Source organism: Arvicanthis niloticus, chromosome 2 (assembly GCF_011762505.2).
Source record: "Arvicanthis niloticus isolate mArvNil1 chromosome 2, mArvNil1.pat.X, whole genome shotgun sequence".
In the NCBI taxonomy this organism is placed as follows: domain Eukaryota; kingdom Metazoa; phylum Chordata; class Mammalia; order Rodentia; family Muridae; genus Arvicanthis; species Arvicanthis niloticus.
In genome coordinates, this window is record NC_047659.1 from 11,941,118 (window position 1) to 11,964,976 (window position 23,859).

Consider the following 23,859-nt stretch of genomic DNA (forward strand, 5'->3'; position numbering starts at 1 on the left):
TGCAGACTGGACACTTGGTTCAGTTGGTCAGTAGAATGCTCTCACTACTTACTACTCATAAGACTTAAATGTCTAAGGCCAAATATGGTCAAGGATTTGAGTTTAAGAATGATTTGCTGTTCATAAAAAAAAAAATCTTTTGTTAGAACCAAATGATGGAAGTATACTTTTTTTTTGTAATTGACTTGTTCATTTTTTGAGACCGTCTTGAACAATGAAGATTTTTGTCCAGTGCTAACATGAAATTCAGTACTGCCAAAAAATGGGTGTTTTCTAACTGGGCAACCAGCTGTCAGATTAATTTACTAAGAATGGTAGATGTGGGGACCTGACAACAACCTTGTCACATTCTTTTATTTGGGGGGTGGTAGTGGGGGCTTCAAGACAGGGTTTCTCTGTATAGCCCTGGCTGTCCTGGAACTCACTCTAGACCAGGCTGGCCTCGAAATCCTGTCTTAATTCTTGAGCTTCATTTTTTGTTCATTAATTACCTGATACATTTTGAACCCAGCTTGGTAGCTCCTGCTAGTAATTCCTACACTCGGGGCCGGCTGAGGCAGGAGGATTATAGCAAGTTCATGGTTACACCTTGAGATCTGTCTTATTCCCATTTACCCTTCCTAAAAAGGGGGAGGGGGCATGATAGCACTTGTCTGTAATCCTAGTACACTGAGGCAGGAGGATGACAACTTTGAGGCCAGCCTAGGCTCTCAGATTTTTGTCTGAAACACTAACAGGCAAGTATCTGGGGCCAAGTCAAATGTCAAAATTGATTTGTACTGAATTGATTTTCACACTGGGTCCAGGGATGATTAAGAATAACAAGAGTCCCTCATCCTTTGTCCCCCCGATTGCCAGCACTCCTTTGGGGGAAAAAAAAAAAAACAAAAAACATAGCTACACCACCACACACTTTTCTTTTTAAGATTGGTAATGTGCCCACATCTGAACAAAGTTTGGGGGGGGGGCGGGGTACATGTTCTGTGAACACCCAATTGTTTACAAACCAAAAAGATCTCACACACTGCTCTTGTCTGTACTTTTTGTTTTTAAAACTTAGATTATTTGTATGAGTGTTTTGCCTGCAGAGTGTCAGATCTGGATCCTCTGGAACTGGAATTACAGGGAGTTGGCAGCTACCATATGGGTTTTGGAACCTGAGCCTGGGTTTTCTGTAAGAACAAGAGCTCTCAACTGCTCAGCTATCTCTCCAGCCCCTTGCCTGCACTTTTTTTTTTTTTTTTTCTAGAAATTAGCTAATGCATATTAAAAAGAGATTCCAACTCATAATTGTCTACTTCAATACTAGATTGGGTATCTACAGATTTTATTGCTGGTAAAACTTTATAATGCAATTATTTACACTGGGCTGTCCAGTTATAAAAGTTGATTAAGTGCAAGGTGAATATGCATTTTATTTTTGGTTTTTCAAGACAGAATTTCACTATGTAGCTCTGGCTGTCCTGGAACTCACTATGTTAGACCAGGCTGGCCTTGAACTCAGAGATCCACCTGCCTCTGCCTCCCAAGTGCTGGAATTAAAGGTGTGTGCTGCTATGCCTGGTGTGAACCACTACTCTGGGTTGAGAGAATATATTGTGAAAAAAAGTAATTGGCTGTGTAACTTAGCAGAGTTTTCACTTTTGTAAAAAGTAACAAGTAATAAAAATGTGGGTTTTATTAGTCCACTACAGTCACGAGACAATCATCATAGATCTCCCCTTCTGTATTCATCCCACCGAACACAAAACAGAGCAACATGGTAGTGGGACTCTCCTCATGCGACCCTCCACTCTGGGTCTCTGCTTTTTCAGCAGCATCCCCTTTCTCAGCGTGGAGGGTTAGAATGACAGAATCTGAGTCTTCATTCTCAGAGGTAGATGTCACTGGCCATGGGATGACACACATGGAGTGGTCCAGTCGTCCAGGGGGTAGGGAAGTGTCAAACTGAAGTATGGTCCAGTGCTGCTTTTCTGAGTAAGGGAGACAAAGCAAAGGCTCCTGTTAAGACAGTTCCACAGGTATTCAGTGATGTTCTGCATCAGTTAAGTCACAAAGAGGAAATAAAGGGAAAAACAGGCTGGTCATGACAGTGCACACCTGTAATCCCAGCACTCAGGAGGCACAGGCAGGAGGATGGCTGCCTTTATCAGACCAGCTGAGCTACACAGAGAGACCCTGTTTTTCTGTGGGGATTTTTTTTTTGGTTTTTCGAGTTTTTTTTTTTTTTTTTTTTTTTTTTTTTTTTTTTTTTTTTAAATGTGTGTGTGTTTTTTGAAAAAAATATTTTTATATAATTTTTTATATTTTTATTTTTTATATATATATATTATTTAGTTTGGCCTGCATGTCTGTGGTCTGTGTACCACTTGCATACCTGGCGCCCATAGAGGTCAGAAGTCGTCTTTGGACCCCCAGGAACTGGAGTTTCAGGTAGTTGTTAGCTGATATGTGAGTGCTGGCGACTGAACTCTAGTCCTCTGCACGAGCAGCAAGCGACTGTCCCTTAGCCACCTCTCCAGTTCTAAGATAAGAAGAAGCTTATCCTGTAGCCCAAGCCATCCTGGAACTTAATATATAGACCATGCTAGCCTTTAACTCTCTGAAATCCTCCTGCCTGGGATTTCAAACATGAACCACCACGCCTTGCTTCTTGTGTACTAATGATGCCATCTTTAAGTTTAGTTTTCGCTCTTTTGGGTTTAATTAGTGTGTGTGCATGTGTGTGAGTATATTAATTAGTGTGTGTGCATGTGTATGTGTGCATATATGGTGTGTGCATGCGTGTGTGTTTCAGGAGAATAGAGTGAGGAGGACCACAGATGTCTTCCTCTGTTGATATCTGTCCTATTTTCCTTTGAGACAGATCACTGAACCAGAACTGCAGTTTCAGGTGGGCCGGTGAGCCCGGTAATCTGCCTGCCTGTGCTCCCCAGTGCTGGGATTATAGGTGCACATGGCCATGCCTAGCTTTTATACAGATGCTGGGGATTCAGACTCAGGTCTTCATGTTTGCACTGTTACCCCCGGAGCCACTTCCCCAGTCCTTCCTCTGGATTTAAACATGAAGGCACCAAACTAGACAATGTCTGCATCACTTTTCTTTTTTGGTTTTTCGAGACAGGGTTTCTCTGTGTCCTGGCTGTCCTGGAACTCACTCTGTAGACCAGGCTGGCCTCAAACTCAGAAATCCGCCTGCCTCTGCCTCCCAAGTGCTGGGCTTAAAGGCGTGCGCCACCACCGCCCAGCACATGCATCACTTTTCAAAGGATGTTTGCTTTAAAGCCCAGGAGTTGGGGCTAGAGAGATGGCTCAGTGATCAAGAGCACTGACTGCCCTTCCAGAGGTCCTGAGTTCAATTCCCAGCAACCACATGGTGGCTCACAACCATCTGTAATGGGATCTGATGCCCTCTTCTGGTGTGTCTCGAGAAAGTGCACATGTACTCACATACATACAATAAATAAATCTTAAAATAAAATAAGGAAGGAAAGGAAAGGGCACAATGTTTTTAAAGAAGAAAACTGACCATCAGTGACTCTCGCTCACCTGTGTGATACTTGTACATCGTGTTCAGTGCTCCAGTGGCTGTCATTCCTCCAAACATGTACACATGGTGTCCCACAGCCACAGCGGCATGCGCAGCACAGCCTACTGGAACAGCCCCAGTGGGACCAAGCTTCTGCCAGCTCATGTCACCTGTCACAAGGGAGAGTTGCACACATGAGCTAAAATGGGAATTCAAATTATCTGCTGTAGTTTGTAAAGTGATTGCTGAGGGTCATCCACAGGGAGTGTGTGTATGTGTGTGTGTATTGATATAGCTCTGGTCTGGAATGCGCTATATAAAGCAGGCTGACCTTAAACTGAACTCTGGGATTAAAGATGTTCAACACCATGCCTGGGTCACAGGAAATCTCTTAAGAGGTAACGGAGAAAGGTTCATTATGCAGAACTGCTTTTGAGGGAGGGTGGCTTAAATTATTCTATAATCTGCAGCAAGGGACCTACATTTAAAAAAAAAAAAATCTCGTGGGATTCTGATGCTCTTTGGAACATGCTGAGAAATGTGAAACTTTAATAGTGACTGTAATCTTTAATTGTTCACTGTCAACTGCCCAGATAAGTAAGGAAAGGGACTCTGTGTGTGTGTGTATGTGCACATGTGTACGCACATACACAAATATACAGGCATACATGTTCATATGCTTGTGTGTTTTAAATACATTTTTTAAAAGATTTAATTTTCTAGCCAGACAGTAGTGGCATACATCTTTAATCCCAGTACTCTAGAGGCAAAAGCAGGCAGATCTCTGTGAGTTCAAGGCCAGCCTGGTCTACAAGGTGAGTTCAGGAGAGCCAGGGTTACACAGAGAAACCCTGTCTTGAAAAAACAAAACAACAACAACAAAAAAGATCTCTGTCAGTCAAAGATAGTTGGTATATCTAGGTTGGGTATTGGGTTACACTTCTGATTGATATTGAGCATTACCAAACTTATAATGCCTTTGATTAACATTTAAAAAATTGTATAAAAGCAAAAAGTAGAAGGGGGCATGGGATAGGGGTTTTCTAGGGAGGGGAAATGGGGAAAGGGGATGGCATCTGAAATATAAATAAAATATCCAATAAAAAATAAATTAAAAATTAAAGAAAGAAAGAAAGAAAGAAAAGAAAGATTCACTTTTATTTTATCCATATGTGTTTTGCTTACAAGTTTGTCTGTGCACCACATCCGTGCATGGTGGCTAGAGGCCAGAAAAGGGTGCTTCATTCCATTGAACTAAAATTACAATGGCTGGAAGCTGCCATGTGGGTGCTAGGAATCAAACCCAGGGCCTCAGGAAGATGCCAACCCATCTCTTCAGTACCTCCAACAGCAACTGTGTGAGTGCAGGCTAGACACTTGCAAAGTCTTGCTCAGCCCTCTGAATTGCGATCACGTGTATCTACTGCCTTTCTTCTGATGGATAAGCACACAGGATGACTGAAGGATGGGGCTTGCTGGAGTAGCTTATAAGGGGCAGAGCTGGGCACGTTAAGGCTGCCAAGCCTGTGTCCTCTACAACTCGCCTTGTTGATTCAGTGCTCATTCCCAACACTGTCTTGTTTTAGCTTTTTGGTTTTTTTGAGACAGAGTTTCTCTGTGTAGCCCTGGCTGTCCAAGAACTTGTTCTGTAGACCAGGCTGGCCTCGAACTTACAGAGATCTGCCTGATGCTCCCAAAACTAGTTTTGCATCTTTTCAAAGGAGCACTTAAATGAGGTAATACACAACACTGGACTTTAGATTGGAAGACTATTTAGAGAAGGGATAAAGCAATACTAGGAGGAATTCTTCCGCACAGAAAAATAGAGTCTTAAACAATTATCAGCCAAGCATGATGGTGTACACCTTTAATCGCAGCACTCAGACACAGAGGCAGCTGGACCTCTGTGAGTTTGAAGCCTGTTTGGTTTACATAGTGAATTCCAGGACAGCCAGGACTACATGGAGAGACCTTGTCTCAAAACATCAAGAACAAATCCTATCCTATTTGAAACTGCATGGGAGCATAAGTCTCTAGTCCCTGAACTCGGCAGTCTGAAGTGACTGTGAGGTTGGGCTACACAGCTAGACACTGTCTTCAAAACAAAACAAAAAGCTGGGCACCTTTAGTTCCAGCATTCAGGAGGCAGAGGCAGGTGGGTCGCTGTAAGTTCAAAGCCAACTTAGTCTATAAAGTGAGTTCCAGGACTACAAAGAGAAACACTGTCTTAGAAATATGTGATATATATATATATATATATATATATATATATATATATATATATATATATATATAGTGTGTGTGTGTGTGTGTGTGTGTGTGTGTGTGTGTGTGAACAAAGAAAGGAACAAAGAGAAAAGCTTGCAGTCAATGAAGAAATTCCTGCTAGTAAGCCTGCTTCTGCTCTGTAGTCTGAAGCAAGTCAGGCCTTGCTCATGTATTCATCCATCCGCTCATGAGCAGATAAGCACTTACCCACTATCTGGCTGACTGCACTTGTGCTGGAAATATACAGACAAAGCAAAGAGGAAGTCCCACCCTCAATGGAGCTAACAGCCAGAAAGGCTCAGAAGAGAGCCCAGCCCTTCTGAGGTGGAGATAAATTGGTTTTCTCTTTCTTTTTTTTTTTTGACCATGAAGCCCTGCAAACACTTAGTTCCGATCACCCACCTGTTATCTAGACTGGACATGGAGCAAGAGCCAAGACAGAGCTCTAGCTGGGAACACAAAGTGTAGGAACTTGTGGTGGAAGGGGCGGGTGCTGAGAGGGAACAGTGCCTGAACACACACTGAGTCTTGAGGAATGACTGCATTTAAAAGTGGATCTACTTAGGTGTGATGGCGCACGCCTTTAGACCCAGCACTCAGGAGGCTGAGGCACTCATCTCTGTGAGTTCAAGAACAGCTTGGTCTACATAGTAAGATCTAGGCCAGGCAGAGCTACACATAGTATGACTGTTTCAGAAAAATAAACAATTTAAAAAAGATGTGTTTGAGGCTACAGAGATGGCTCAGCACTTCTTGAGGTTCAATTCCCAGCACCCCCATGGCAGCTCACAACCTCCTGTAACTCTGGTTCTAGAGAATCCAGTACCTTCTTCTGGCCTCTTCAGGCACTTGTGGTACATATACATACAGGAAAACCATCCACACATACAGATTTTAAATTTTTTGAAATTTCTTATTTTTAACTTTGTGCATATATGTGTGTCTATGTGTGTATGTTCAGGTGTCAGCTGAGACCAGAGGTTTTAGATTCCCTGGAGCTGCTCTGAGCTGTCTAGTGTGGGTGCTGGGAACTGAACTTGGGTACTCTGCAAGAGCAGTAAGTGTTTTAAGTGCTGAGCTATTTCTCCAGCTCCAATTGTTAATGATATTTTCCCCTCCTCCTCTCTTCTTCAAATCAGTCAGTCTGTCTGTCTGCTTGCCTACCTATTTACTTACCCACCTACACATCTGCTGAACTTAGTGTGTGCAGTGCCTGCTTGAGTCTGAGCTCCACCACATGCTGCCTGCTGAGGGCAGAAAAGGGCAACAGACTGGAGGTGCAGTTGCTGTCATGTGGGGGTTGGGACTCCAACCTAGGCCCCTCCCTGGAAAGTACAGCAATGAGCTTCAGGGCTGAGCTGCCTCTCCATCCTTTTAATTCCTCATTATTCAGGCCGTGCTTCTTGAAATCTATCTAGGAAAGACTCTAACAGCCAGTCAAGTAGAATTCTCTCAAATCACATCTTAAAGAATTCTGAATACATAAGCCCCTCTAACAGACTTACCTATATCAATGCAATGGAGATCACCAAAGAACTTGTCCCCTGCCAGTCCTCCGTGGATGAAGAGTTTTGTCCCCGCTGCCACCATCACATGGCCATGCCGGGGAGATGGAGGACTTCCATGTGTCTCTGGCTGAGACCATGTCAGAGTGTCTACAAAGGTAAATGCATTAACACTAGGTGGCCTCCTTCTTCAGCACCTCCCAGGACATGGGTGCTCCACCAAGGAAGTGACCCCGGAGTCCTCCCCAGTTTACCAGCAGCAGACCTTAATCCCACTATGTAACCTCTACTTGGATACATCCAGGGCTGCAGACTGCAAGCCAATAACCCAGCATGCTGGCTTACAGTCTGGCTATCAGGAAGCCATTTCTTGCTTTGGACTGAGAAATACATTCCCTTAAGCTTCAAACAAGAACTGCCTCAGAGTTAAGATAAATGCGTGTGCTGCTTCTGTGAAAAGCCTTCTTTCAGAGCTGTTTTTTCCTCCTTTTGTTGTTAAGTTTGTTTTTGAGAGGTACAGGAGATCACCCGGGGCCATTGTACATACTGAGTACATGCTTTACCCTGTGCCACATCCAACCCAAAGTCACCATCTTTTTGTCATTGTTTTTTGAGACAGGGTCTCATTATATAGCCTGAGCTAGCCTAGAACTATGTAGACCAGGCTGACCTCAAATTCAAAGAGATTTGCCTGCTTCTGTCTCATAGTGCTGGGATTAAAGACAAGTACCAATACACCCAGCTTGACTTTTTCTTTTTCTTTCTTATTTTCTTGGTTTTTTTTTTTTGTTTGTTTGTTTGTTTTTTTGTTTTTTGTTTTTTCGAGACTGGGTTTCTCTGTGTAGCCCTGGCTGTCCTAGAACTCACTCTGTAGACCAAGCTGGCCTTGAACTCAGAAATCTGCCTACCTCTGCTTCCCAAGTGCTGGGATTAAAAGTGTGCACCACCACCGCCTGGCTGACTTTTTCTTTTTCTTTTTCTTTTCTTTCTTTCTTTTTTTTTTTTTTTTTAAAGACAGGTTTCATGTATCATAGGCTAGGCCTAATCTCTCGACTGCTGGGATTTCAGACACACATCTGCCATTGTGCTTGGTTTGTGTGGTGCTGGGATAAAGTGTGCGCAGGGTTTGGTGCCTGCGAGGCGAGTATTCTACTTCACGCAGCATCTTTTCTCAAAACCTGTTTCCTGTTTGAAAGATAACTGAGGCTGAGGTGGCCCTGGCCAGGTAAGCAGCCCCATGATCCCTATGTCCCCAGCCCATACTTGCGTCAAATACATGCAACTTCACATCCTCCACGGGCTGGGCACCTCTCTCTCCTCCCCCAAAGACATACAGTTGATTTCCAATAGCTGCAGACGATGTGTGGAATGTTCTTGGGGATGGTGGGGAGCCAGTCACTTCTGGGGTGCTCCACATCCTGGCTTCTAGTCCAGAGAGAAAATAAGCACTTAAAAGACCTATGTTGAGGGCTCTGCCTTCACTCTTTGCTTTCTGAGGCTCTGGGGATCTATACCCAGGGCCTGCTAGGCTTGTAGTCTCCTACAGATGCACTTCTGCAGACCCGGACTTGACTCTTGGTAGGGCTTGACAGGGTTTCCTCTGTACCCTAGTCTCTGAGGAGCACAACACAGCTCAGCACAGCGCAGGGCAGGGCGCTCACAGTCTCCAATGCCAAACAAGAGCAGGATGATATTAGAGGTTGTCCAGACAGATCGAGTTCCCCAAAGCTAAGAAGCCACATGTTGAATCAGGAGTGAGGTCAGGAGCTAGTCTGAGTGCTTATCCACCGTGCTGGCAACTCTGTGCTTTCGGGAGTCCAATGTCTGCTAAAATCTATTCACACTGGATGCTAGAGTCCAAATGTGCCAAACTTCCTAAAAAATGTGGCCATTGAAAGAAAGTAGATGGGGCTGGAGAAATGGCTCAGTGGTTAAGAGCACTGGCTCCTCTTTCAGAGGTTCTGGGTTCAATTCCCAGCACCCACATGGTGGCTCACAACTGTCAGTAATGGGATCTGATGCCCTCTTCTGCTGTGCAGGTATACATGCAGATAGAGCACTCATAAACATACACTAAGATAAAATAAAATAAAATAAAATAAAATAAAAAGAAAGACAATCTCAGAAGTACTAATAATAACCCAACTGAATGATAAATAATAAATAAATGAGAAATGATAAATAAATGTCAGTTTCCCCCTTCTCAAATTGGAACTGAAGCCAAGTTAGACTGTTACTTGTTTAAGGGCATGGCCAGCAAATGGCTGTTGGGCTTTAAACACATTTTTAAAAACTTGTCTTTATTTTGTATGACTGATGTTCTTGCCTGCATGTATATCTGTATGAGGGTGTTAGAGCCCCTGGAACTGGAGTTACGGACAGTTGTGAGCTGCTATGTGGGTGCTGGGAATCGAACCCAGGTCTTCAGGAAGAGCAACTAGTGCTCTTAACTACTGAGCCATCTCTCCAGCCTTTAAACACATTTAAAAAAAATATTTATCTGCCGGGCAGTGGTGGCACACACCTTTAATCCCAGCACTTGGGAGGCAGAGACAGGCGGATTTCTGAGTTCGAGGCCAGCCTGGTCTACAGAGTGAGTTCCAGGACAGCCAGGGCTACACAGAGAAACCCTGTCTCAAAAAACCAAAAACCAAATAAAAAAAAAAATTATCTTTATGAATGTGAATGCTTTGCCTGGATCTGTGTATGTGCATCATGTGCCTGCCTGTTGCTCTTAGAGGTCAGAAGAGGGTGGGAGAGCCCCTGGAGTGGAGTTACAACGGCTGTGAGCCTCTATGTGTGAACTGGAAATCAAACCTGGGAATCAGAGCAGTTCTCCAGCCCAGGTGTGAAGAGTTGCAATAGCACCCCAGTCTATCTTGAAAAGAAAAGCTCACCACATGAGAGGCATACACAAGTTTTTTTCCTTTCAAACTAAAACTTGAATGTTATAGGAGCAGATGCATACACAGCATCTTCCTCACAAAGGTCAGCTGTCCCAAGCTGTCTGTCCATGGTTCTCACTCACCCCTGAGAGATGTGTGGAAGGTCAGACATTTTAACAGACCTTCTGGAGAGGAGAGGAGAGGAGAGGAGAGGAGAGGAGAGGAGAGGAGAGGAGAGGAGAGGAGAGAGGGGGGGAGGGGGAGGGGGATGGGAGGAGGGGAAGGGGAGGGAAGGGGAGGGGGACAGGAGGGGAAGGGAAGGGGAGGGGGACAGGAGGGGAGGGGAGGGAAGGGGAGGGGAGGGAAGGGGAGGGGGACAGGAGGGGAGGGGAGGGGTTTGAAGCCAGATCTGTCAGAGTCCCACCAAACGGAGTATTATTTCCTGTCTAGAGAATCTCTGTGCCTTTTGGAAAGGCTCCTCATTCAATGCGTAAAATGTTACACAAGGCATATGCAAAGCATGTGGCAGCCACACAGGACCATGCGTGAGGAGCGGTCCTCAGACTACATCAAAGCAAAAGGAAATCTCTCTAGAGCTGCAGATCTCAGGCAGGGCTGGGAGCCCAGGAACCGAAAGTCAAGCAGGATCTGGCAGCTCAAACTTGTAAGTGTGGAATGAGGCAGGGAAACTAAGAGCCTTGACTCTCGATCAAGACTCTGTCAGTGAAACAAAACAAATGAAAAGTGAAGACAATTAGCTTCTCTGACAGAAGCTTTCCTGGGCTTCACTGATCTGTTTCTGTTGTTTTGTATTGAGATAGGGTTTCACTACATAGCCCTGCCTGGCCAGGCTAGCCTCAAACTCATAGAGCTCTGCCTGCCTCTGCCTTCAGAATGCTGGGATTACAGGCGTGCACCACTGTGGATTTTTGTTTGGTTCTGTTTTAAAATAAATGTCACCTCCCAGAGCCAAAGGACAGGGTCCCACACATACACACTGGTGATCTCAGCATTTAGGAAGCTGAGACAGGAGGATCTTGGTTCTAGGCTAGCCCTGGGCGGTAGAGTGGGGAACCCTTCCCCGGGTCTCCCAACATTCCCCACACACACCATGCCGCCTTTTTAAAGGTAGACTTCCTGATTTCCACTTTCCAAATTCTGTCTGGATCAATACCAGAGAGTGAGTGTTAGCTCCTAATTGAAATCCGTAACAAGGTCACAAGGGAGGGACTGATGTCCCAGTGTGGCAGGAAAGAAAACCGAGGCATTGAGAGGCTTGGCTCAAGCTCATGGATAGTTGTACAGCAAAGCATAGACTCAGTCGTGAACTATTTCTTCCCCAAGTTCTGGGAATCAAACCAAGAGGTTCCTACCCACCAGGCAAGCACTCTACTGGCCTGATTCAAACTGCCAGCCATCACACGCCAGCCCAGAATGGCCTTGAACTTGTGGTCCTTCTGCCTCAGCCTCCCAAGTAACTAGGATATCAGGCCTACACTCCCTGACCCAGTGTGATGATCACACTCTAGGATGGTTCCAGACAAAATGGCGTCAGCACAGGCCAGGGCAGTGTCGACTTTCTATCTGATTGTACTCCCGACTCTGTAAACAGTGAACAAAACCTTATCCTCAAAGCATTTACATTCCAGCCACAGTGGTGATGCATGCCTTTAATTCCAGCACTCAGGAGCAGAGGCAGGTGGATCTCTGAGAGTTTGAGGCCAGCCTGATCTACACAAAGAGTTCCAGGCCAGCTTGCCAGGGCTACATAGTGAGACTCAGTTTCAAAACAAAAGAAAAAAAAAACAAAACAAAAAAGAAAGAAAGAAAGAAAGAAAGAAAGAAAGAAAGAAAGAAAGAAAGAAAAGAAAAGAAAAAAGAAGAGAGCAGTGTGGTGCACACTTTTAATCCCAGCACTTGGGAGGCAGAGGCAGGTGGATCTCTGTGAGTTCTAGGCCAGCCTGGTCTACAGAGTGAGCTCCAGGACAGCCAGGGCTACACAGAGAAACCCTGTCTCGAAAAAACCAAGAGGGGTTCGGGGGAGAAAAGCTAGAGATGGAGAGATGATACAGTAGTTAAGAACACTGGCTGCTCGGAGAGACGATACAGTAGTTAAGAACACTGGCTGCTCGTCCAAAGGCTTTGGTTCCCAGCACCTACGTGGTGGCTCACAATTGGATGTAACTCCAGTTCTGAGGGGATCTGATCCCCTCTTCTGGCATCCTTGGGCACTGCATGTACCTGGGACACAGACATACATGCAGGCAAAACATTCATATACATACAATAAAAAAATAAAATGTGGTTTTTAAAAAAAGCATTTATATTCCAGACAGGGAGGGCATGGTGGATTACAAACACTCAAACCAATCAAATGACTATCTAAGAAGACACTTTTCAAATACAACAAAGAAATTTACTACTTGACACAAAAGACAATTCAGTCCTGTCTGATATGAAACACTCCTATAATTCCATCACCGGAAAGCCCTGAGCTACCCAGGTGAGTTTGATCACTGGGCCCCACATGGTAAAAGAAGAGAACTAATTTCCACACTACAGAATGTGTATGATCTCTCTCTCTCTCTCTCTCTCTCTCTCTCTCTCTCTCTCTCTCTCTCTTTCATGCACACACAGGCACACAAATAAAAAAATCCATAAATTCCTATTTCTATGAGGTTAGCAAAGTAAAATAGATTAGGGCAATGGCGACTGATTGTACTGCAGCATAACTGCATTCATAGTGTGTTAGGGTTTTATAGCTGTGAACAGACACCGTGACCAAAGCAGCTCTTAGAAGGACAACATGTAATTGGGGCCAGCTTATTGGTTCAGAAGTTCAGACCATTATCATCAAAGCAGGAACATGGCAGCATCCAGGCAAGCATGGAGCAGTAGAAGCTGAGAGTTCTACATCTTTGTCTTAAGTCTGCTAGCAGAATACTCACTACCGGGCAGCTAGGAAAAGGGTCTTAATGGTCACCCCCACAGTGATACACCTACTCCACAAGGCCACATCTACTAATAGTGCCACTCCCTGGGCCAAGCATATACAATGATAAAGAGAAACTAACCTGCATCTACTCACCAGGATTCATGACTTGTAGACAATTTCGATTTCCTGACTGGTCTGCACCTCCAAACACCCAGATGCTGTGAGGAGAGCAGGTGGGAAGGAAGCTGGCGTGCTCATACCGGGGCAGGAGGCCCTCTCTGGTGGCCGTGTCCCACTGGTGTGTTCCTAGAAAACATTTACCCGGTCCTTGAACTGGGGCTGTCAGCTGGTAATTCTGGTTAGATTATCAGGACAGTGGAAACAAGGGCAAAATCATAAGCGACCAACCACAAAGGGAGCGGGATCAAAGGCTGATGTGTTCTCTAGTGCACGCTTGCAGGCTATCTACCTGGTCTGTGAACCTCTTCCATGGAAAGGTTCTCTTCCCTACAGAGTCCAGTGACATATGTCTGACACTAACTTTCTTTCTTTTTCTTTTTTCTTTTTTTTTTTTTTTGGTTTTTCGAGACAGGGTTTCTCTGTGTAGTCCTGGCTGTCCTGGAACTCACTCTGTAGACCAGGCTGGCCTCGAACTCAGAAATCCGCCTGCCTCTGCCTCCCAAGTGCTGGGATTAAAGGCGTGTGCCACCACCACCCAGCTGACACTAACTTTCTACTTGTAACTAATGGGGCTTGGCTGACATGGGCCACTTGGATCCAGTTTCCACTCTCATCAGCCTGGGCTATTATTTTTTGTCCTTAGATTCTGCAGAACACCCCTGGACTCTATAAAATCTATCTCCCTCCCTTCCTCCTTCTCCCTCTCTCAGCTAATCTCTGGGCAAATAGAGTAACAACGCAAAACCAACTAATTCTTTAGTTAGCAAGTCAGGAAGGTAGGACCTTACAGGCATCACACTGTTAGCTAATCACAACTGCAAATGAAGCTGGTTAGTACCTCTATTTAATAGGATACTGTGGCCTTGCTAAGGTCACTGGGGCACTTGATAACTTGCAATAATAATGTCATTGAAGCTGGCATGGTGGCACAAGTCCAGGATCCCAGGACATGGAAAGTGGAGGCAGAAGGACTGAGTATGAAGCCAGTCTGGGCTACACAGAGAACTCTAGGCTAGAATGGACTGCATAGGAAGATGCTGTTACAGACAGGCAGACAGGCAGACAGGCAGGCAGACAGGCAGGCAGACAGGCAGGCAGACAGGCAGACAGGCAGACAGGCAGACAAACAGACATGATAAAACTGAGCAAAAAAGTAAGCTCCTTAATATCTGAAATGCCACGTGCCACGGTATTGGTATTTAACCTCAGGCCGGCGCTGAGGACAGCTGCATCCACTTGCCACCATGACAATAAACCTTTTAAAACCATGTACTTCCTTGTGTCTTTGCCTCCCCCATGCCCCTCCTCCCCCGTGGAGAACCGTGGAGAAGGCCTTCAATTACTGAGCCTCTCTACATTCCTGCCACGGAGCTCACCAACTCTACGCCAGCCATGACCCAGCCAAGCGAGTTGCAGTAACCAAGAGTCTCCAGCCCGTGGGGCGCTGCTGGAGACTCTTGCCCCCTCTTGGCTGCAGACCGGTCCAGCCCGTATGCCACCCCCACCCCCCTACCCCCGTCCTTCTGCGGCCTCCCAGCGGCATCTGGGAGCCCAAGGGCGGAGACCACTGGTCTCCGGTCAGCCTCTTGGCCTGGAGACCCCCAACCCAAGAGCTCTGCCCTGTGGTTTTCAGACTGAGATCTCCCCATGCCTAGAGAAGAGCTTGGTGGCTTCTCATAGCCCAGCTTCCTTCCGGTGCAATTCCCGAACTTCTGCCCGCCTGAGCCGCGGTTCCAGACGCCTGGGGAACAGACCCGCAGGATCCACAACTCAGCCCAACAGGACCCATGCCCATGTGCCAGCTACAGTCCTGCACTACAGACCAGGTGAAGGGGCTCAGATACACACTTGGAAGGTAAAGGCAAGGGAATCAGAAGTTCAAGGTTATGCTGTCAGCCCCACAGGGAGTTCAAGTCCAGCCTGAGCCACGTGAGACTGCTTCAAAACAAAAAGCACCCTTGTCCAAACCGAAGAGCAACACTTTCTGCATAGGTATGGGGCATGCATTGTGTAGTGAGCCAACATGGAGGGAAGGAGACCAGAGTGAGGATGATTCCAGGGCTAGCGGAAAGACAGCATTGGTGGGAACTGCGGAGGGAATGGAAAGGGACAAACACAGTGGGAGACAGATGAAGCCAGGACTTGATTCATTAGAATGTGGACAGGAGAAATGATGTCTCTAACAGTTAATACATAACCAATTGCCAGGCCTCAGAACAGACTGTGGTGGTTTGAATAGGCTTGGCCCATGGGAAGTGGCACTATTAGGGGTGGACCTGTTGGAGGAAGTGTGTCTCTGTCTAGGTGGGCTCTGAGGGCTCCTAGAGGTCAAGCTCCACTCAGTGTGGAAGACAGTCCCTTCCTGGCTGCCCTCCAATGAAGATGTAGAATTCTCAGCTCCTCCAGCATCATGTCTACTTGGATGCTGTCATGATGAGAATAGACTAAACCTCTGAAACTGTAAGCCAGCCCCAACTGAATGTTTGCCTTTATAAGAGTTGCTGTGGTAACTGTGTCTCTTCACAGCAATGGAAACCCTAAGACGCAGACTCTTCTCCAAACGAGGATGTACTGGACAAGCGCAGCGCTAAAGGTCGGCTGAGGCCATAGGGACCAATACAGATGTTCTTCTCTTTAAGAGGAAAACTCCCTTGTCTGATCTGAGTCAGTATGATTATCACTGGTGGTGGCTTGAATATGCTTGGTCCAGGAGTGGCATTATTAGGAGGTGCGGCCTTGTTGGAGGAAGCGTGTCACTGTGGGGCTGGGCTTTGAGACCCTCCTCCTAGCTGCCTGAGGATAGTCTGAAGATGTAGAACTCTCAGCTCTTCCAGTGCCATGTCTGCCTGGATGCTGGGCTCCCTGCCTTGATGATGATGGACTGAAACACCGAACCTGTAAGCCAGCCCCAATTAAATGTTGTCCTTTATAAGAGTTGACTTGGTCACAGCAACAAAAGCCAAACTAAGATATTATTTTATTTTTGTTGTTCTTATTATTATGGTTCATGGTCTATATTGTTGTTGTGTCATTATTACTGTTCAGGGTCTATGTTTTCCTGTCCTGGAACTTGCTATATAAACCAGGTTGGTTTCAAACTCCCAGGGGCTGTCATGCCTCTGCTTCCCCAGTGCTAGAATTCAGAAGATGTGCACCACTGTACCCAGCGCAGCTGCTGTCGTTAGGAATGTTCTGTAGCGTTGATCTTACCCAAATCCATGGTGTGTACATCTGAGAAGCTTTGGTTTGGATTTGCTCCCCCGACAATGAAGACCTTCCCTCTCTTGGCCTCGTCCACTGGAGGAAAATATGAGCAGCTGTGGCCAACTCGAGGGCAGGGCCTGTCTCCAGGGCAAGTCAAGGTGTACCTGCCAAAGGGAAGACATGTTCAGGAGGCCTGTGTGAGAATATTCTCCCATTCCTCATAGAGCAGTCGCCAGGATGAAAGGTCTGGCACACATACCCATGCTTTAAGATTTAATTATTACTATTGTATGGGAGCATGTGTGTCGTATGTGTGTTCTGTACGCATGCATGGAGCTCAGAGGAAAACTCTATAGAATTGGTTCTTTTTCTCCACCTTCCTCTGGGTTCGAGATTGAAACCAGGCTTGCTAGGCAAGTGCCTTGACCTGTTGTGCTATCTCACTGACTCTGGCTTGCTCTCTGAGTTATACACAACAAAGCGCCATACACAGTACCTTGCCTGTGTTCAGGACTGGCTTTTCAATTTTCTCTGGACTTTTAACAGGCTCTGTGGTAGACAGGGGAAGTGACATGCAGAGATGTCCACTGGTATGCCTTGGCAACATCAGGGTGTTATTATCATGGTCTGTGGGTTCAGACAGACCTGGTTCAACTGTGAGCTTCAGTGCTTTCTAGATGTGAGGCATTTGGGGAGTCACCTCACCTTCCCGAACCTCAGTTTCCTCTACTATATAGCAAGGGTTGCCATAGTTCTCATCTTCAAAGGGGGAGCCTGTGAGGGTGCAGGGAGCTTAGTAAATAGTGGCTAAGGCATGATTAAATTCATAGGGACACCTGTGGTGCCAAGGCCCTAAGCCAATGGTCAATTATGTCTCCCTGTGGAGAAAATTCTCCAGAATACATGGATTAAGGCTCACAATTGTAAAATAAATAAATAAATAAATAAATAAATAATCCACTAAAAGATTATTCCAGGCTTGGAAACCTCAACCTAACGGCACCTATGTCTAGGAATCACAGGCTGCAATACAGGATCAGGACATTTGCTGCTACATGTATTTTGATGGTTAATGGGGATAAATGTATTTTAAGCTTTCTTGTTGGAAACAAATAAAAATTTAGTGTCTGACAGGGTCTCATACAGCCTAGGCTGGCCTTGGATTTCCAGGTAGCCCAGGATGACCTTACATCCCTGATATTCCTGCCCCTAGCTCCCACGTGTGGGATTATAGGCCTGTGCTGGGGCACACAGTGAAGATGAACATTTCCTGACTCCAGGTCCCGTCTTCCTTGGGCTCTCCAGCGTTGGCACTCCTGACCCCTCCTACTTTCTAGCGCCTTTCCCAGAACCTGGATTCTCTGCACCTCTTCCTCCGAGTGTGTACTGACCTGCTGCTAGCTGTTTCCTTTCCTCTCTGATCCGTCTCCCACCAGCCCCCTGGGAACCATCAGTATCCTAGGAATTCCTTTCCCTCAGCCTATTTGCTTTTCTGATTCATCTGTCCTGTGGTTTCTATGGACACCCATCTCCATCAGTATCAGTGATTCCAGGATCTCTCGTTCTTGTCCAGATCTGTTCTGGGTGTGGATTTGTGTACTGTTTGAAGGGTTCATAAATAGTTGCTCTTCATTGTTTTCACAGAAAAAAAAAAAAAAAAAAAAGCTTTAACGTAAAAGTTCTTTTCATCTTTATTTTTTTCCAGAGAGCATCTTACTCCATTGTCTGGGCTAGCCTTGGACTCTAAGCGATCCTACTACCTGAACACTAGACAGCCTATCTCTAAACAAAACAAGGCTAATCTTAGTGGCCATGCCTGTAATCCCAGCACTTGGGAGGCTAGGAAACAAGGATTGCTCAAAGTTAGGGGCCAACCTGGGCTACATGAGAATCAGTCTCAAGAACAAAACAAACAGCAAAATAAATTAATAAGACATTGGAGGTTGGATGGACAGGTACACACAGAGTATGCAAGGCCTCGTTCAAGGTGCCTGCTTTATCATGTTTACTGTGAGGGACAGAACTAGGGATATATAATACGTGCTAAGCAGAGCTCTATAATAACCAAGCTACACAGACAGTTCTCTAGAGGGCTTTACCCTAGAGCATGTCTCCAGCACATGTGTGATGGCTGTGAAGCATGGCGGATGTGCAAGTGGGCACAGACCTCAGCTGGAGTCCTGTGGGCCTCTTCCACCCTGCTGTGATCCTCTCAGTGCAGGTCATACTCTATCACTTGCTCTGCCTCTAGCTTCTTTACATGGGGACCATCTGTCTTAGGGCTTCGGGACTGTTACAGCATCATCACTGTTAGCCACTGTGAGTTGCTGAATGAAGGGCTTAACAAGCAGCCAACAAACACTGGACCCCGTATAATCCAAATTCCCTAACTCAGGGGACGACCTAAGGGTTGCAGCTGAGGATGCCAGATAGCCAGTGCTTTATTCTTCCTTTATTCTTCCTGGTAAACAGATTGTAATAAAATTAACAGCTGCTCTTTGATAACTATTGACCCCCTATCTTTCCTCTGAAAATCTTCCCAGACAGTTTGAATCTAATTACCACAGTTTCATTACTGCCCCTTTGCAGTGATGATCAGATGTGTTAGTAAACTGTCTATAGATGAAACAAAAACTCAAGTTCTTATATGTGTCTGAACCCTTCCTTACAGACCATGTAGCTTTCCTGGGCTTGTCTCCAGGCTTCAAGATGGGCAGCTGCTTCATGATGCCCTATGCAGAAGAGAGGAAGGTAGTATTCAGGCATCTTCCCACAACACAACAAATTGACCTATACCCCTCTCAAACCTTTCCTATTGGACCAGGGAGGAGCTCAGTGGTAAAACATTTGCCCAGGATGAGAAAGGCCCAAGGTTGGAGCCCCAAAACTAGGAAGAAAAAACAAAACAAAACAAAAAAACCCCCGAAAAACCAAATCTCCGAGGTTGAATGTATCAAGTTCAAAGGCCTGACAGATCCAAATCAACATTACCACACTTCGGAGATAATCCTTTCTGGTTCAGAAACAAGCTCTCCAGCAGCCCAGGCTGACTTCCAACTCTGGGCAATTTTCCTGCCTTATTCTCCTTAGTACTGGGATTGCAGCCACCATATCCAGCTGTTGTCTCCCCCCTCCCCCCCCCAGTGATTGGGTATGTTATATTCAGGGCTTTATGCATGCTAGGTAAGTGTCTGTCTTGAGTTACAGTCCAGCTGTTGACGCAACATGGCGACTGAAGTTTCTCAGCTGTTTTCCTTCTGTCTGTAAGTCTCATAAGGAATGAACATATATCAAAATGTCAGAGGCCTTAAGATCTTTATTAAAGATAAAACAGGTCAGTCAGGTGGCAGTGACACACACCTTTGGTCCCAGCACCTAGGAGGCAGAGGCAGGTGGATCTCTGCGTTTGAGGCCAGCCTGGTCTACAGAGTAAGTTCCAGGACAGCCAGGGCTGTCCAGAAAAATTGTATCTTGAAAAGCAAAAAAAAAAAAAAAAAAACCAAAAACAAAAACAAACAAACAAAACCCACAAGAATCCCCTCCAAAACAAAAAACTCACAGAATATCAAGGAAGGCAATCATACAGAGGGTACAAATCTGAACATATGAAAATGGTATAATGAGACACATTTTACAAGCTAACTTAAAAATTAGATTTAAGCCGGGCAGTGGTGGCACATGCCTTTAATCCCAGCACTTAGGAGGCAGAGGCAGGAGGATTTCTGAGTTCAAGGACAGCCTGGTCTACAGAGTCCAGGACAGCCAGGACTACACAGAGAAACCCTGTCTCAAAAAAAAAAAAAAAAAAAAATTAGATTTAAACTATTTCTTTGAGAGCCAGGCATAGTGGTGCACACCTTTAATCCCAGGACTGGTGTGGCAGAGGCAGGGGCACATGATCTCTGTGATTTCAATGCCTGCCTGTCAGGGACAGCCCTGTTTAACACTGAAGGCCTAAAATCAGCTATAAGCCTAAAATCAGCAATAGGCCTGGCTTACTTGCCTGCTATACAAAGTCTCGGGTCTCCATGGAAAAACACTGAAACAGAGGGCTATACTTGGCTTGGATAATCGTGTTGCTGTTAACTTTTGAACCTTGTGTCTCAAGCAGATAGGTTGCCTTCACACAAAGATCTCTCCCAACAAGCCTGGCTACTCGGTACCCCAGATGGGATGAAATCGTGTAACCCACACAGCTGCTTCTACTGGACCTGTTCCTCCTGACCTATCCTCAGATGGGCTCCATAAACCCTGGACAGCAGGACACAGCCAACTCTCCTAAGACTGGACAAACATCCCCCATACCCATTCTTCTAGGTTCCCCCTACAGACACGTTGCCCCCAATGTCAGCTGGAAGTAGCCAGATATCACGACGACCCTATTCCTGTTTCACCTCTCTCTTTTCTTTTTAAGTTAACCAAAACGGGGGAAACTGTACCTTCCCCCCACCATGAGCAAGCCTGAGAGACCTTGTTTACCACAACAAGGTCAAGTGACAGGATCTAGGTGGAGTTACCCACCTTGGCTGCCCAGAACACAGAAGCAGAACTGCCCCTGGGCCTGCCTTGAGACATCTCCGGCCGTGACCTGGGACTATGGATTATCCCACCCATCTGAAACCAGGAGGGGTTGTGGGTTGGGTCTTCCCCTTTAAATTGAGAGCTGAACATTAAAGCTTGGGGCCTTGATCAGAGAACTTTGTCTTGGCCTCATCTCTTCTCGCCCTCCTTCCCCCTTCAATTCCCAGCCCCCCTTTCAGGTGTACCCAGTTTACTTGTGGCCGAGGGCAGCTACACCTGCCTAGTCTGCATAGTCAGTTCCATGACATCTAGGGCTAACCTTGTCCCATCTTGGTCCTAGCATACCACAGAAAACAAGCTTTCTGATCTATTATCTTTTTGCTGTTATTTTTCAGATAGGGTCTCACTCTGTCTTTTTGGGGCCTTGCCTGCAATATTGGGCTTTTTGTTGTTCCTCTGACTTTCATAACTTGCACTGCCTTGTGGGAATTTAATAAAATTAACAAGTGTTCTGTGGTAATTACTGCCTCCCTGTCTTTCTTTCCTGTAAACTTGCACACTGTTAGTGGATATTTAAGGCCAGTTTCAAGGAGTTGGCATGGCTCTGTGCTAGAGCTCCTGTTTAGTATAGACAAGGCCCTGGGTTCAATTTCCAGAAAAAAAATAATAATAAAGCCGATTTCAAAGGTTATCCATCTCCAGTCTCTCAAGTTACTGTTCCTGACTCAGAGATTAGCAATATATACAACACACACACACACACACACACCATTTGGCAGGAAGGCTTAATCAGAAGGACTTGGGCTTAGACCCCCTATACGACAGTATCTATTTAGTCACCATATTACAGGAGTCATTCTAAATGTAATTATCTTTTCTTTTAAACTCATTACTTATTTAGAGACAAGGTCTCATGTACCCTAGGCTAGCTTCCACTCATTATGTAGCCAAGGACGACCTTGAACTTCTGTTCCTCTTGCCTCTACCTCCCAAAAGCTGGGATTAAAAGTAAATATCACCATACCTTTTTATGCCTTACTGGAGATCAAACCCAGGGCTAAATTCTCGATAAGCAGGCAGTCTGCCAATTAACTACACCCTCAGATCCCTGAATGAAATTATCTATTTAAAAGTCTGTAGTCGGCCAGCATGGTGATGGCACTTGGGAGGCCTGAGGCCACGGAGGCCAGCCTGAGCTACATAGTGAGACTTGTCTCAAAATAAAAGTAACAGAAAAGTATCTAGACTAGATTCCAAAATCTTAGCATGTCTGATTCATTCTGATAACTTACCAATGGACCCGCAGAGAGTAGAAGTGAAGGACAAACGAATGAGAAAGGGAATTAAGGAGAGTTGGGCCGATGAGGCCCCACGAGCAGGGTAGGCTAATGAGCTCAGGGTCAGACAGAGCTTAGAGGGTCCGGCTTGGCGGGGACTCTCCTAGTTACCTCTTTGGCGTCCCCTCAGCCAGCCCCATCTCCACGCGAATGAAGTCAGGGTCAGGGAGAAATGGCTGCCTGCTTTCCCCTAAGCTGACCGGCCGGAGACCATGGATACCACCCCTCCCTCCCAGCTCAAGCCCAGCTCAAGCCCACTGTCTATAGGGAATCCGCTCTCCTCCTGATGCCGGGGCCCAAAGACCTCCAGTCCAGCACCAATTACCTGCCGTAGCCCCGGCTTGTCCAGGACGTGGCTCCACCCATGGGGCGGGACTTAGGAGCCCGTCCCCTTCCCCAGGTCCCGGAAGCGCGTCCAGGCCAACCGCTCTACGTCTCCCCGACTACGCGCCAAACTAATCAGGCGGCCTGGAACTGGGAACAGTTCTCCAGCCGATCGATCGATAACTCCAATTCCTTGTTCAGCGGGAGGGTTTTTTTTTTTTGGTTTTGTTTTTTGTTTGTTTGTTTGTTTTTGTTTTGTTTTTCGAGACAGGGTTTCTCTGTGTAGCCCTGGCTGTCCTGGAACTCACTCTGTAGACCAGGCTGGCCTAGAACGCAGAAATCCACCTGCCTCTGCCTCCCAAGTGCTGGGATTAAAGGTGTGTGCCACCATTGCCCATCAACCGGAGTTTGTTACAGCAGTCCTTAGTAGTGACTTCTGAAGGGGAAAGATGGGCTGGAACTCCTGTAAGCCAGGCTGACCTTGAATTCTGCTCCAGCCTCCTGAGTGAGGTTACCTGCATGCTTCAGGATGCTAGGCTTTGAGGTTGGTTCAAGCTGTGGCGCCTAAAGCGGGTCATTTCCGTAATTGCCGTTTGTGGTTACAGCACGTTCCAGACCACAGGCCCTTGGCCTTCCGGGAGCTCACACGCTGAGCAGAGATTAAACATGAATGACGACTAGGAGATCCTATTGTAAAGGCTGAAGAATTTAAAAATTCACTGATACAATATGTTCTCTCAGCAACACAGAAATCTTAAGATTTCCGTAGAGGTTGTGGTTGGCTATTTATGGAGGCCCAGAGCTGGTCCTCTGTAAAAGCCGTGATTATTTTTATCTATAAACCTCTGTTGGCAACTTCATCTGCATCCTCTCTGATCTATGTCTTAGCTATAGGTGCCCCGTGACTTTCCTAAAACAAAGATGGCTCACCTATGAGCCTATGTGTGATCAGAGTACCATAATACTCTGAGCTCACTAACGGCCCTCAGAACTCAAGACAGACTAGAAACAGCAGAGGTAGTGTACCGTTAGTGGGAGAGGGAAGACAAATCGGCTTCAAACAAGCTCCACACTAAATGGGAGTGTCTGACAAGTCTGTTCCTCTCTGAACCCTAGTCTAATCTCGTATAGAACGGAATAGCAATGTTGGATGGAACACAGCTGTCGAGAG

At 46.0% G+C, this 23,859-nt stretch overlaps 1 protein-coding gene across 4 annotated transcripts; it reads right to left on the reverse strand.

Annotated features, from left to right (window-relative positions):
* Positions 1-1,660: 1,660 nt before the first annotated feature.
* Rabepk (Rab9 effector protein with kelch motifs) lies at positions 1,661-22,793 on the reverse strand. 4 transcript variants are annotated; one of them, XM_034495910.2, is made up of 8 exons: positions 22,690-22,793; positions 19,180-19,238; positions 16,513-16,670; positions 13,276-13,428; positions 8,566-8,727; positions 7,303-7,452; positions 3,550-3,699; positions 1,661-1,973 (listed from the first exon to the last, which is right to left on the reverse strand). In XM_034495910.2, the coding sequence occupies exons 2-8, from the start codon at positions 19,230-19,232 to the stop codon at positions 1,681-1,683; spliced, it is 1,119 nt and encodes a 372-aa protein (XP_034351801.1). In that variant the 5' UTR covers positions 19,233-19,238; positions 22,690-22,793; the 3' UTR covers positions 1,661-1,680. The 4 variants fall into 4 exon arrangements, with proteins under 4 accessions (XP_034351801.1, XP_034351802.1, XP_076784683.1 ...); XM_034495911.2 differs by having other exon boundaries at positions 22,320-22,724; XM_076928568.1 differs by lacking the exon at positions 22,690-22,793 and adding an exon at positions 22,476-22,595.
* Between the last annotated feature and the right edge of the window lie 1,066 nt (positions 22,794-23,859).